At 38.7% G+C, this 14,664-nt stretch overlaps 1 protein-coding gene across 4 annotated transcripts in view; it reads left to right on the forward strand.

Annotated features, from left to right (window-relative positions):
- The window catches only part of BCKDHB (branched chain keto acid dehydrogenase E1 subunit beta), a 235,411-nt gene extending 221,015 nt beyond the window's left edge, over positions 1-14,396 (forward strand). For 3 of the 4 annotated variants that reach the window (XM_075923805.2, XM_075923804.2, XM_075923807.2), the window contains 2 exons: positions 7,686-7,864; positions 14,051-14,396. In XM_075923805.2, the coding sequence (XP_075779920.2) occupies positions 7,686-7,826 (141 nt within the window). In that variant the 3' untranslated portion in view covers positions 7,827-7,864; positions 14,051-14,396. Of the gene's footprint in view, positions 1-7,685; positions 7,865-8,736; positions 8,808-14,050 lie in introns of all 4 variants that reach the window. The other variant, XR_012902582.2, reaches the window with a different exon arrangement.
- The last annotated feature ends 268 nt before the right edge of the window (positions 14,397-14,664 follow it).

Consider the following 14,664-nt stretch of genomic DNA (forward strand, 5'->3'; position numbering starts at 1 on the left):
TTATTACATTGGAATGCCTAGATTTTACCAGCTCCACTGAGCTTCTGTCAATAGTAACAGATCTCGTTATTGTTGACTTCAGAAGGATTATTCATGCTACTTGAATATTGAACTTAAAGTCTTTGTGGCTTCAGATCCTAATTCATCTTCTAGAGAATGTAAAGGTAGCTATGGTGGCATAAAGAATTAAAACCCCCTGGTAAAGTATCTGACACTAGCAAATATCTCCAGTGGCCAAAGCTGGGACATGAGCTGGAGAAGGCTGTAAGTTACTGTAGAGAATTATTTCTCAAGTGTCTGGCTGCTGGGTCTCACCTTCATGCATAGTGTCTAAAGCCACATCTACACTGCAACGCTATTTCGGGATACCGGAGTATCCTGAAATAGCTATTCCGTGTTTTCACAGCAAGCCTGTTATTTCAGGCTCACTATTCCAATATCCCTGTAATCTTCATTCTAAGAGGAGTAAGGGACATTTCAGAATAGCACTTTATTTTGAAATTTGGCACTGCACCAAATAACAAAATAAACTATTTCAAAATAGCACCGAAATAAGATGTGCAAGAGATCATGGGGGTTTTGCCTTTTTCTGCAGCATCAGGTACAAGTCACTTGCAGGTTTGAACTAAAGTAAATGGATTCTCTGTAACTTGAAGTCTTTAAATTAGGGCTATCAGTCAGTTTTACAAAAATTCTGATTAATTGCACAATTGTACTATTAAACAACAGTAGAATACCATTTATTTAAATATTTGTGAACATTTTTGACATTTTGAAATATATTGATTTAAATACAACACAGAATACAAAGTGTGCAGAAACAGAGATGTAGCTGTGTTAGTCTGAACTTGGTAAAACAAAAAAAGCAGTTATGTAGCACTTTAAAGACTAACAAGAGGGTTTATTAGGTGATGAGCTTTCATGGGGCAGACCCACTTCTTCAGCTCACATTCTGAAAGTGAAATGGCATGACCATTATATAACAGAGGGATACAATGAAGAAGTAAACAAATCAGCTACATGGACTAGAAGGTATGCTCACTTTATATTTATTTTTACTACAAATATTTGCACTGTAAAAAGGAATGAAGTAGTCTTTTTCAGTTCATATAATATAAGTACAGTAGCTCAATCTCTTTATACTGAAAGTTGAACTTAACAAATGTAGAATTATGTATATAAAATTGCTTTAAAAAATAAAACAATGTAAAGCTGTAAAGCTTACAAATCCAGTCAGTTTTACTTCTTGTTCATCCAATCACTACAAGTAAGTGTATTTACATTTATGAGAGATAATGATGCACACTTGTTTAGAATGTCAAATGAAAGTGTCAATGTTGTAGCTGGAGATATTTATGTGACATATGTCCCTTCATGCTTCAGCCACTATTCCAGATCACACGTGTCTATACTAATAATAGATCCTGATAGCTAACGATCCGAAACAGTGTAGACTGGCACAATTCATTTTCATCATCTGAGTCAAGTGCTACCAACAGAAGGTTGTTTTTCTGTAGTATCTGCCTCAGTCTTGCACTTTTAAGACTTTTATCAGCATTTTTAACACCTCGTCCTTCTCTGATTTTGGTCAACACTTCAGAATCTTAAACCCTGGGTCAAGTTCTGTAACTGTATGCTGGGTCATCATTCAAGACTGCTATGACATGCTTTATATGGCAGAATAGAACAAGAGACATACAATTCTTTCCCAAGGAGGTCAGTCACAAATTTAATTAATACATTTTAACAAGTGTTATCAACATGGAAGCATGTCTTCTGGAATGGTGGATGAAGCATTTAGGGCATAGAAATGTTTAGCACAAGTAAATATTTTTCAATGCCAGCTACAAAATTACCATATGAATGCCTGTTCTCACTTTCAGGTACCACTGTAAATAAGAATCAGGCAGCATTATCTTCCATAAATGTATACAAACTTGTTTGTCTTAGCAAGTGGCTGACAAGGAGGTAGGACAGAATGGACTTGTAGCCTCTAAAGTTTTACACTGTTTTGCTTTTTAAGTGCAGTAATGTAACAAAAAAAACCCTTCATTTGTAAGTTGCATTTTCACGATAAACTTAATTGTATGGGGTGAATATTGTTTCTTTAATCATTTTTACAGTGCAATATTTGTAATACAAATTTTATGAGCTGGGGAATATATACTTTTTATTCTGTGTTGTAATTGAAATCAATAGGTTTGAAAATATAGAAAATATTTAATAACTTTCAATTGGTGGTATATAATTAACAGTGCAATAAAATTGTGATTAACTGTGATTTACTTTTTTAATCACAATTCATTTTTTTCATTAATCACGTGAGTAAATTGTGATTGACAGCCCTACTTTAAAAAAAGATTTGAGGAGCGTTGTAACTCAGCCAGTGATTATGGGCTTATTACAGGAGTGGGCGAGTCAGTTTCTATGGCATGCAATGTGCAGGAGATCAGACTAGATGATCACAATGTTCTCTCTGGCCTTAAAGTCATGCGTGTCACTGTGGTAGAGGATATCTGGATACTGAATGGTCATCTGTTCTGTTCCTTCCTTCTGAAGCATCTGGCATTGGCCATTGTTGAAAGACTGGATGCTGGACTAGATGGACCTTTAATCTGAACCAGTATGGCTATTCTTATGTTCTTAAAGGACTTCCCCACATCATTATTTACAATAATGTAATCTAGGTATGATGAAGAACATTTTTTTAAAGAAGTGTTGTCTAAGAAAATAACCAATTTATTACCTTGACTTCATATATTTTTCATTAAACCTCATGCAGTTTTTAAAATCAGTCAGTTTGCTAAAACATCATTTATTCCACAATTAACAAAAAGTGAAGTACAAAGTACAGCACTGATCCTACAATTAGATCCATATGAGCATGTTCCTTTGTGGAACTGCATTGACTTTAATGGGACTATCTGATGGCAGGGCTTCACTCACATGGATTTAATTGCCTACTTTCCACATCTGAAATAATTAATTGATAAAATAAAATTTCCGATTTGTCAGTGTGCAGGCACATATTAAAAAAATAGTCCAAGTTCTAACAACTTATAGCTCCATCACTTCATTTGTTTTTTATTTTTCTTTTGGATTGTGTCAAGCCCCAATCACACATCCAGCTAGCACTTCTGGGAGCTTTAAAAATTTCTAAGCAGCGTATGTGCTCAAGATGAAAGGCTTTTAAAATGTAGCATAAAACTCTCACATTTTTTTAAATTGTAGCATAAAGGCTGACTTTAATAGCCATTGGGGATTCTTCCCCTATAAAGAGAAAATGCAAGCAGTAGTTTTAGCAGTCTTAACATGTATTTTTATTTTAAATTAGGTATCCTAGTGATTACATTAATGTAATGAAAGCCTGCAACCACTTTATAAGTAAATGTCTTGGGTTTAGCACTCTGTCAGTAAGGAAAGGCACAAACTCATTCTGTTAATGTAAAGTTATCATTTGATTGTATTTTTCGTATTTATTCTGCAGCGTTTCCAAATTCTGTTTTTTCAGGTTTTAAATAAGAACACTAAATAATGTTGAATTCTTAAGAAGGGCTATAAAGATTGTAGTATTTGAATGAATTAAACTAAGAGTCTGAACCAAACAAAAGAGAAGGCTGGGATGTCACTCCCTCCATACACAAGGTCAGTTTGAATGCTACAATCAGAATGAATTCATACTGGCCCAGGAAGATTATTAAAACAATAAAGAACCGTTCTAGGTTGCTGTCGGATCATTGTTGACTGCAAGAAGGTGGCAGGGCTTTCTGTTGAATTAACCCGATAAGTGCTGTTGAAACCCTGCAAGGGTGATGCTGACTAATTCCTGCTGACTCGTCGTGGCTAGGATATAATGCAGGAGGAATGGCTCAAGATGGAGTTCTTGGGCTAGGACACAGTGATTTCCCCTGGAACTTTCTTGAGAATTGTCTGGCTGTGTCTACACTGGCATGATTTTGTGTAAATACTTTTAATGGAAAAGTTTTTCCGTTAAAAGTATTTGCGCAAGAGAGCATCTATACTGGCATGTGCCTTTGCACAAAAGATTTGCTTTTGCACAAAAGCATCCGTGCCAGTGTAGATGCTCTCTTGCACAAGAAAGCTCCGATGGCCATTTTAGCCATCGGGCTTTCTTGCGCAAGAAATTGATGTTACTTGTCTACACTGGCCTCTTGCGCAAGAACACTTGCTCAAGAGGACTTATCCCTGAGCAGGAGCGTCAGAGTATTTGTGCAAGAAGCACTGATTTCATACAGTAGAACATCAATGTTCTTGCACAAATATTCATGGCCAGTGAAGACAGGCGGCAAGATTTTGCGCAAAAGCAGCCGCTTGTGCGCAAAATCTTGCAATGTAGAGACAGCCTCTGTGTTTAAGGGAACAGCTGAGGGTTATGTTTCTGCTGCTGCCAATTGAATTACCAATAAAGACAGACCTTAGACAGAGGGTAAGATGATACTAAATACAATCAGGAATACTGCAAGGCAGAGTCAGAGAGAGGCAAAGGTCTCCTCTACTCCGTGCTTCCAACATATTTAGTAAAATATTGTCCCCTAGCTGTAGTACTGCTGCTGCCTCAGAGGCAATGAGGTATCGAGCCCCCAGGACTTCTTGCTCTGCTCATACAGAATGGCATTAGAGGAGGAGCTTGGACTGCTATGGCTGCCAAAAGAAAGGGGTGGTACTGCTTCTCTGGTTCTGCCCACACATTGTCTGCTGGGGAGATGAGAACTAAGGAGCTGGCTTTGGGGTGATGGAGGGAGGATATTGATGAGCTGACATTGGCAATGCACTGGGGGAGGCAGGATGCCCAAGACTTGAAGGCTCTGGGATGCTGGTTCCAGGGAGCAGGTAGTGGTGATCTGGGGAATAGCATTGCCACTGCAAGGCCCTTTTTTGCTGTGCAGCCTGCACAAGACCGACTTGGGAGTCTGAACTCCACCCATGTCTCCTAGTAATGCCTACGATCGCATGGGCTGGTCCATCCCAGGTGTCTACCTGGAGTGAAGGGCCCAGCTTGCCCAGGAGGCATTAGTGCAGAGTGACAGGACTGTGCAGAAAAGCACCAAACCTGCTCAGTAATTTTACTTCCTGGATTCGGATCAGATCTGGTAAGGCCCTCTGCCCCATAAACCAGTGTTTCTTAAACTGTGTTCCGGGGAACACCGGTGTGCCATGAGGCAGTCAGAGGTGTGCTGCGGAGAACAACAGAGTTCAAAATGGCTGCCCTTAAAGGGGCAGGTGTATTTTAAAAAAAAATCCTTTGTGTTCTCATAAAAAACAATTATTGTTTGGTGTTTCTCAGTCTTAAAAAGTTCAAGAAACACTGCCATAAACCCTCCCTGTCTGCAGTGTCTACCCCAGTCTCCTCCTCCTGCCAGGGTCTTCTACCCCAAAACTTCGCAACCCTACACCACACCCCAGATCCCAACTCCTAAACTCCACCTCTAACTTCTCCTGTGGCCTGCATACAGTCCTAGATTGTAATCATGCTCCCATCCCACAGAACAAGAAAATCCCCACTCCATTCAAAGTAATTATTACTTGGTTGTTTTTTCTTTCCTTTGAAGGCCGAGGAAACACTGTTTTAGTTAGCTTGCAGAGTCGCTGCCATCTAGGAAAATTTTGAGTAATGTCAGCAAATTTTTTTATACTTCTCCTTCCCTGCTTGAGACCCCGGGTAGGTAATTGACTATCTGATAAGCAAATGCTTATCAGATAGTCGACTAATTGCTTCCCCTCCCCTCCTTGCTGTCTCTATCAGATAGAGGGGCAAGAGGAGGTAGTTCAAAGCGGCAGTGCCACACACACTGGCCGCTGGGGCTCTTGCACATTTCAAAGGTGAAACGTGGAAGTGCTTATTGACTAGTTGAGTAGTCAATGGAAATTCCATCAACTGCTCGACTAGCAAATGAATTGCTTGTTAACGTCCTTAACTCCACATATTAGTGACTAGCATTTCATTATTCTTTGATGGCTTTTGGGGGAATGGCCTAAATGAAATGAGATGGTGGCTTTAGTCCAGTTCCTAGTGGGCAAGTGTTTGCAACATTGCACTAGCCTCCATTAATATTGAAACTGGGCCAGAACTTAACTGACCTCGGTACAGATGCTTAAGGTATGGAGAAAGCTCTAGTTAAATTCAGCCCTAAACTTCTGGTGTAAGACTGACAACAGTTTCAGGCTTGCACTGCCATAAGAGCTTGGAGTCTCTCAACTGCTTTGAAAGAAGATGCTACCATACAGTTGCATGTGAGTAATAGCGGGAGAAACAGGACATTCCTGCAATTTGCTAGTGCCACAAGTATCTCCTGTCCGTGCCATCATTCATAATGATGGATGGCCTTATACAAACCTAGGCAGATACCTTGCTCTTGGGTTGCAGGGTATCCTTGTGTTAAAAACAATCCAGCAATCTGAGAAAATATCTAACATCCCTTCCATTGACAGGAGTTGATTATGTGGGTCTTGTGGAAGAGGGCTATGAGAGAAGATAATTCTACCCCCTTTCTAAGTCTAAGACATGAGAAGCCCAGCCAGGAGATCTTAATAAATGTTAGGAGGAAGGATGAAGATCACTTATCTCTTACCCTGATCCTGCTATCCATTGAATCCAGGGTTACATGAACAGGCCTGTAGTTCTACTCTGCTCCTTCCTTGGCCTCGCCAGGAGGGTGAGAGGACATTCTGGGGATAAGAGAAAGTTTGTGAGAAGACAATTAATACCCCTGTCAGTACTACCTAAAAATTACTTTTGGATACATCTATCCCAGACTATCACAATCCTTGCGGTTACCCAGCTGCTTGGGAAAGCTGGAAGACTTCAGCATCATTCTTGAGTTGGCTGCTAAAGTTGCTAAAATTTTACACAAACTCCACATCCACCTTCAGATTAGTGGGGTGTGTTTGTGATATTCTATATGCCTATCTACACAGCAACTCATCAACCCTCCCACCTTTCAAGGTCCTGGACGTAGAGGCTGGTCTGCAGCACAAGCCCAAAAATCTACAGAGCAATAAAACAGCTCTGCAGCCTGACACTCATATGCCTGAGTCTGCTGGCACGGATCAGTCATGGGTGCCTACTTGCTGTGTAGACATACTCTCAGAACAAAAAGATAATTTGTATTTACTGACTCTGGGTTTCACTCTGAGAATGTGCTGAGCACATGCAAATCCATGGATTTCAATGGCAGCTGCAGCTCTCGACACTTATTAGGAAACGTTTCTAATACATAGAAGTTATAATCACAATGTGTATGACATTCACATATGTAATGAATAATACTAGCTTTTAGATTATTTCATTTTACTTATATGTTTAAAGGTGGCAAGGAAAGTATAAGCTCATTTCTTTGTTCCTGAAATATGTTGCTTCCAGGCAGTGTTTTCTTTGGATGTATAATAGATGCACTAAATGAATCTGTATGCAGATTAACATAAAGCACATCTATACAATGAATGTAACATTAGTACCAATTGCTGTTTTAATATTAACCTCTAAGAACAAGGGGAAACTTAAATTTTTGTTGTCTGGGATGTATCTATGCTATGGCATGAATAGAATGTTTGGGTTTTCAGGGTTGTCAGTCTAGCATAGCTGACCAGAATGTAATTTGTGAAATATGTCTTCTGAAAGTAAAGACCTTACTAACTTTCTTCCTTGTTTCCGCTTCTGTTAACAGGAAGAGTGCTTCCTAAACCTAGAGGCTCCTATTTCAAGAGTATGTGGCTACGACACTCCTTTCCCTCATATCTTTGAACCTTTCTACATCCCAGACAAATGGAAATGCTATGATGCTGTTCGAAAAATGATTAATTATTGATAAAATTATTGCTGAAGCCTACATGCATTCTAACCAGAGTAAGTGGAAGGTTTGAAAGTAAAGTACTATTCATTTTTAAATCAGGAACTATCTATTGCTGCTGAAGTCATGTTTCAGAAAGGTACTTCATCCCCTGCCTAACTTTAAGCACAATAAGGCTATGTCTAGACTATGCTGAAATGTTGAAAGGGGATATGCAAATCTTCTTCCGATCTCACTTTTGGAGCTTTTGAAAGTGAAAGTAGTCAGGATGTGGTTTTTACGGCAACACCCCGCCCCCCCCATACTTTTCGAAAAGCCATGTAAACCTCATTTTTTGAGGACAAGCGGCTTTTCGAAAAGGGGGAGAGGTTGCCGGAAAAAAACGCGTCCTGACTACTTCCACTTTCGTAAGTGAGAGCGGAAGAAGATATGCAAATTCCTGCTGAATTTGCATATCCCCTTTGGATACTTCAGTGTAGTCTAGACAAGCCCTTAGTAGCACTACTGAGGTCAATGCTCATAGTGAGGCACATGCTTGAGTATCTTGTTGAATCAGAATACTAAATACTTTTGCCCCCTGAGAAGTGTGATTGTTTAAAAACAATAGTTGATTGAAAGAAAAGATCTGTATTGCTTCAAGTATTTCATATATGAAAGCCCATTCTGTTTGAACTTTAACATCTCTGATGGACTCATGATGGGTTCATACCTGTGTAGTTCTGGTCATCTTCAACTCATGTTGACTTTACTGGGAGCTGAGAGTTCACAGCTCTTTGCAGGATTGACCCCAAAAGTGTACAGTACACTGAAGACATCAGTTTTCTCCTGTATCTTATATTTTGGTTCAAAGATACTTTCAAGCCTGTTATTTAAAGTTTAATCTACAAATAAAAACTAAATATTGCATTTTCTGTATAATTTTTTCCAGCTACTCTGCCCACTCGCTCAGTGAGACTTCAGCTGTTTATAAAATCCAACAAGCAAGCAATTTGTCAAGTGGTATGAATTAGTTTCTAAGTCACGAGAAAGTTTAAAACACATTCCTTGTCTCAAATTTGTTTTCAATGTAATATCAAAAGTCTGTTCTCTTCCTTCATAAACATACATAGTATTAGACTGTTCATCGGCCAACTAAGTCTAAGAAAGGAAGCTAAAAATGAGTATAATAGATCTTCTGTAACTACTATCTGATATTATGATATATATATGTTTTAAGCAGATAGGTAACTTACTATGGGCTTCAATGGCACTGTAAAATAGTAGCATTATAGCTGCTGTATGTAAATATACTTTCATGAGCCTCATTTTTCTAACAGAAAAAGGAAATTAGAAAATAGCATAATCCAAGGGCACTTTATATATTGTAGTGCTAGAATCATAGGGTTGGAAGAGACCTCAGGAGGTCAATGAGTCCAACCCCCTGTCCAAAGCAGAACTACATCATCCCAGCCAAGGCTTTGTCAAGCCAGCATTTAAAAACTTCTAGGAATGGAGATTCTACCACCTCCCTAGGTAACAAGTCTCATTTGAATGTGTGAGGAGCATTAAGCGGCCGGTGTCTACAGTTTGCAGACACACACATTTTTTTTCTACCATTGTAACACATTTGTTTAAACAACTTAATCGTAGCTGGTCAGGCAGTGACATTTTTGGGTGTAAAAAGTACAAAAATAATAAAACGCTGAGTTGACATACCCCCCCCAGACTTCTGTCGAGTACCCCTAAGGGTACTCGTACCACTGGTTGAGAAACACTGCTGTATACTTTTAAAGTAAGGACCTCCTCTGTTAGTTGAGATATCATGATGGTAGTTGTGGGTAAATGCATTTCTTTTTAATACGAATGGTTGTTGATATGATACTTTCCCTTGTGTATTCCCTATACTGAATTAAATGTGTCCAATCAGATGGTCCCACCATTGTATATTAAATTCAGACAGTCTCTAGAGAACTCTTCCTCTGTGACTGTGAATGCATCTTTTATTTTTGCATGCTTATAACTTCAAGGAGGTTATAAATGGAGCATAGATAGTTGTCGCTGGTCTGTTTTTTTCTTAGGGGGAAATAACATCTCCCATGACAGAGGAGAAGCAAATCCAGAAAATTGTTCTCCTTCATATGTAAAAGAGCAGTCTGCAGCTTCTGCAGCATTGTGAAACAAGGTTTACTGGAGCGGTCAACAAAGGCTTCAGCTGATTGTCGGCACAGCGCAGCTGCCATTTTTATTTTAATGAAGCGGGGATTGTTTAAATCACCGCTTCTTTGACTATGCTGAATAAACGTATTTTACATGGCTCCGTCGACAGAGCCATGTAGTCTAGACGTAGCCTTAGGGGTACTGCAGTATTTAATTTTTACAATAAATATTTACTTTGGCTTCTTAAAAATAAATAAATGGATGTGGCAGTTTCTTGTGCAGGTTGCCCTGAATTGTTGGTGCTGTGCCTTTATTTCCCCTTGTAACATGGTTTTCCTTGTGCAGTTAAAATTTTTAGAAATTAATCTACTTGCCAGAGGCAGTAATTACAAAAGATCTGTGTTCAGCCATCTGCTCCACAGAATTCAGATTTAAGGGTAATGTGTTTTTATCTATTTTGCTATGAAAATGAAAGGATAATTGTAGCATTCGCTGGCTTTTATATTCAACATAATACTAATCAGTGAGGTGGTTTGTTGACCCAGAATTTTGAAGTCATATATTCCAAAGCCATTTATATGCAGGGAGCACAGTGATCTCCTGTAATAACTACCTTCTAAGAGATCATAGATGGTCTTCTAGTTGATAGAGCACCAATCAGATCAGAGTCATAGAAAGCTAGAAAGGCAGCATATCAGAGCACAAGTTCCCTTTTCAGCCTATTTCTGGAAAGACGGAAGGAATTTACATGTGCATGTTTCTGCTCCCTCTGATTATAGTGCCAGAGAGGAGTGTACAGCTGGCCTGTTAGCTGCAGAACTGGTATAAGTTTTAGGATCCCAGGCAGCCACTTGCTTTGGTCATGCTTATGAACAACAATCTGATGTGCAGAAAGTAATTTTCCTGGTTCTCAGCTGAGATCAAGTCTTTTATTGGAGACTTAGATTTGTTACTTGTAAGCATACTGCATGAACTCTGCCAGTTAGTCATGTCTTAGCTCTGTGCTAAATTTCGTTGTCTCTCTCTAGCTTGTTGTTTTTTGTATTAGTACACATCTATTACATAGTATTATGAGAAGGAATAATATGGAAATCACAGGAGTAAGCATTTTTTTACTAAAAAGGTAATTCTGAATATTTTGCAGAAAAACAAGGGTAAGTGTCCAACAGCTGGCTGAGCACAGGTTTAATCTGCTTCCAGTATAGCTGCACATGGGCACTTGGTTTCACTTATAGGATTGTGGCTTGGCCTGGGCAAAATCCCTGAACTGGAGACTGAAATAATTCATTTCTAAAAGTAACCTCTGCCTTGTGCCACTTTCTTTCTCCCCACTCCCCAACTGAGTTTTGTATGTGTTAACAATATATCACATGCACACAGTCATTTCTCTTAATGTTGACATTTGTCATGGCTTTCCTGTTCATAGATTGAGTTGATAATATAACATTGTATGACTCATCAATGAAAGATAGGAAGCACAAAGTTTCCACATAACTAAGTCAGGCTTTTTAACAGCTTCTTGGCTGCTAGTGAGCTCACATTATACATGGCACTATTAAAATCATAGCTCTAAAAGTTAGCTTCCAGGTATGCAGCTGTGCTTCAAATAATACCCTGTAGTAGGAAAGCAATCAAAGTGGAAAGAGGGAATGTGATGAACATGAATATATATTCCCTGTATACCTGGTGCAGTTAATGGCTGTACATAAAAAAGCCAAGACATATTAGAAAGTGCCCTCCTGTGATGCACAAAATATCAGGGACAGTTATAATATACAGATGGCATCTGTGATATGGCATCAGACCATTCCAAGTGGCCATGCACAACTTTGTATTCTACAGGCCTGTTTCTTTCTGTTTGTGGTCAGGATCTGCATTTTAACACTCTTTCCCTAACAAATGTAGATTTGTCTATATGAGAGAAATCTATACTATAGAGAAGTCTATGCTTCTGTTGCACATTGAAGGTGCATCTACACAGCAGGGCTTAACTCGAAATAAGTTACGCAAACTGAGCTACATATCAATTGCGTAACTTATTTCAAAATAGCTTATTTTGAAATTGGAAGTGTCTGCACAACATTTATTTGAAATAGAGCACTCTTCCTCCGACTTCTCTTACTCCTCGTAAAATGAGGGTTACAGGAGTCGGAATAAGAAGTCTTCCACCTTGACAATATTTCAGCTTTATTCGGAAATAACTGCCTGTTGTATAGACATAGCCTGATATGCCTGTGAATACATTGTGATAGTGTAGCTGATGCCTATGGTTATGCCTATTTAAGAAGTTACCTAACACTTCACATATTCCAGTTCCTATTTTAAGTTATAATTTTGCTAAACTTAAACAAATTTCAAATTTCTCTGCTTTCTCTACCTCAGGCTGCTTTTTAAAATTTCAGTAAAAAACAGCCATTTCGGAGAAACAGATTGGGAAAGATTGGCAGTTTTACCAGTCTTAATTTTTTCCTCTGCCATTTCTCTGAAGGATTCTAATTCTTAATTGGTTTGGCAACGAGACTTGAAATGTTGATGTCTTGTGGTCAATAAGACTTCTTTTGCTGTCCCTATGAAAATCTCCAGATTTTAATGAATTATAAACCTCTGAAAATTGCCATTTCCACATGCTGCTAAAATCTCTAGATATTCCATCTGCACCAGTCCTGCTGTGGCCCCACAACTTTCTGCATGCTAACTATAGTCTGTATACTCTAGCTCCTCAAAACTCCTACTTGCTCCCTGGTGCCACTCTACTTCCTACTTGTAAGGCACAGCTAGAGCTCCAAGATGTATCATATATACTAAGCAGTAGGGCTTCCTGCCTTGTTGGGCTCAGAGACATGAAGAGAACTCTATAGACTTGTGTTCTGTGCACTTCAAAGTACTTATTATTGGTCATCGCTTCACATTCCTATTTTAGGAGGACGGAAAGTATCATTCTGCCCCCCTCTCCATTTGAGAGGTTACACAAGGTCACTGCTGGCACATTAGAGACTAAAACTCAGGTGTCTGATATGGCAGGAACAAATCTCACCAGTTTAACCACACTGCCTTTCAAAGTGAAAGTACCAGATTCATGTGCTTGGCAATGTTGTCTGAACCACTAGAACACATTCCCCCAGAGCCTGGAATAGAACCTGGAACTTCTGATTCCCAAAATCTTTCTGCTGCCTAGCAAAATGTTTTCAATACGCTACTGGCAAAGTATGTTTGGCATCCCCCACTAGTGTCTGCTCCACACAGAGGATAATAGCCCACTACTCCTACCAGTCACTTCTTTAGCTCAGTTGATAGAGATCAGTGCTATTGTTCTAAATGTGTTGAGTTCAGACCTTGCAGATGACTCATATGGAGGGTCAGTATAGCTCCAGATGGACCATCAATTTACTAAAGAAATCCCTAGGGAATTTACAGACAAAACAGTACAATAAAAGTCTTTCATTACATGATTATGACTGTTTCTTCTACAAAACACCTTCTTCCTCAGAATAGCATGACTAAGGCAGAGAGTGAAATGAAGAGGCCGGACATTCTCTTTTGCTTAAGACACTGGAGTGGGACTAGGAGAACTTAACCTGCTATAGACTACCCAGCCAAGACTGTATAAAATATACATCCACAAAAAGTCCAAATTACTGTTTCGTGGGCAACTTTAATTGTTTCATATCCTAACTTTTACCCTTTGTAACATTAATATTCCTTTAATGTAGTTTTGGATATATAATAACTTTATTTTTATTTTTAGCTGACAGTTTAGATACTTATAACATTGTATGTGTTTTGTGCATTGTTAGGAAATAACAAAGGTGGCCTTGAAGTTAAATGTTCCAGAACAACATTTTCTGCTGAACTATCTGACTGGAATAAATTGCAGCAAAAGATATTGAGTTAGTTGTGTTTAGGAAGTCTGCTGCCACCAATAAGATATAAGCAAATTTAATCAAAATTTATACATGGTAAGAGTAAAGGGGAATAATCTTTGATATCCTCCAGGTAAAATTATACATGAAAGAATTAGATCGTGGTTTTGGGAGGTATGTATTTAATTTAAGATATTACTTTCACCCTAAATGTATATAATTTACTTTATCTTCTACTTTTTGCAGAGATGGGAGGAATAACAAGAATATACAGAAGCCTTCTTTAGAACTCTTGGCATTTATTCAGTTCTGTGTGTTCTGGAAGTCGTATAGCAGATTATCTTTTCTGAAGTAAACCCAGCCTAAATGTCATCTTGGCTAATCTTCAAAAGCTCAGATTTCTTCCTAATTATGAAATCAATGATGGACAGGTGATAGCTGTAATAAATAGTTTCAGATGTATTAAAAAAATAAATTCCAGATGTAGTATGAACTTTATTCACTTTGCAGTGCTTCGCTAGGACACATCTTTAAATGACTTCACTGTATAAATATTATGTGGGATTTTATTCAATAAAACATATTGTACTCATGTGGTCTCTCTTTGCTTTTTTCTGTTTTGGGAAAAGTCCAAAGAAATCCTTATTTGGTAACTATACATTTTAAACAAAAATAATGATGAAGCAGCAAAACTGATCTGTGTGTCAAAATGAACAGTGGTTGCACACTTTCTGACATCGGAGCCACATGGCTAGGGTAGGACTTGGGAAACATGGGATCAGTTCCCAGTCCACCACAGACCTCCTGTGCTACCTTGTGTTCTCTGTGCCTCAGTTCCCTATCTGTAAACATGTTGATAA

This window comes from Pelodiscus sinensis, chromosome 3, assembly GCF_052426305.1.
Source record: "Pelodiscus sinensis isolate ZL-2025 chromosome 3, ASM5242630v1, whole genome shotgun sequence".
Lineage (NCBI taxonomy): Eukaryota > Metazoa > Chordata > Testudines > Trionychidae > Pelodiscus > Pelodiscus sinensis.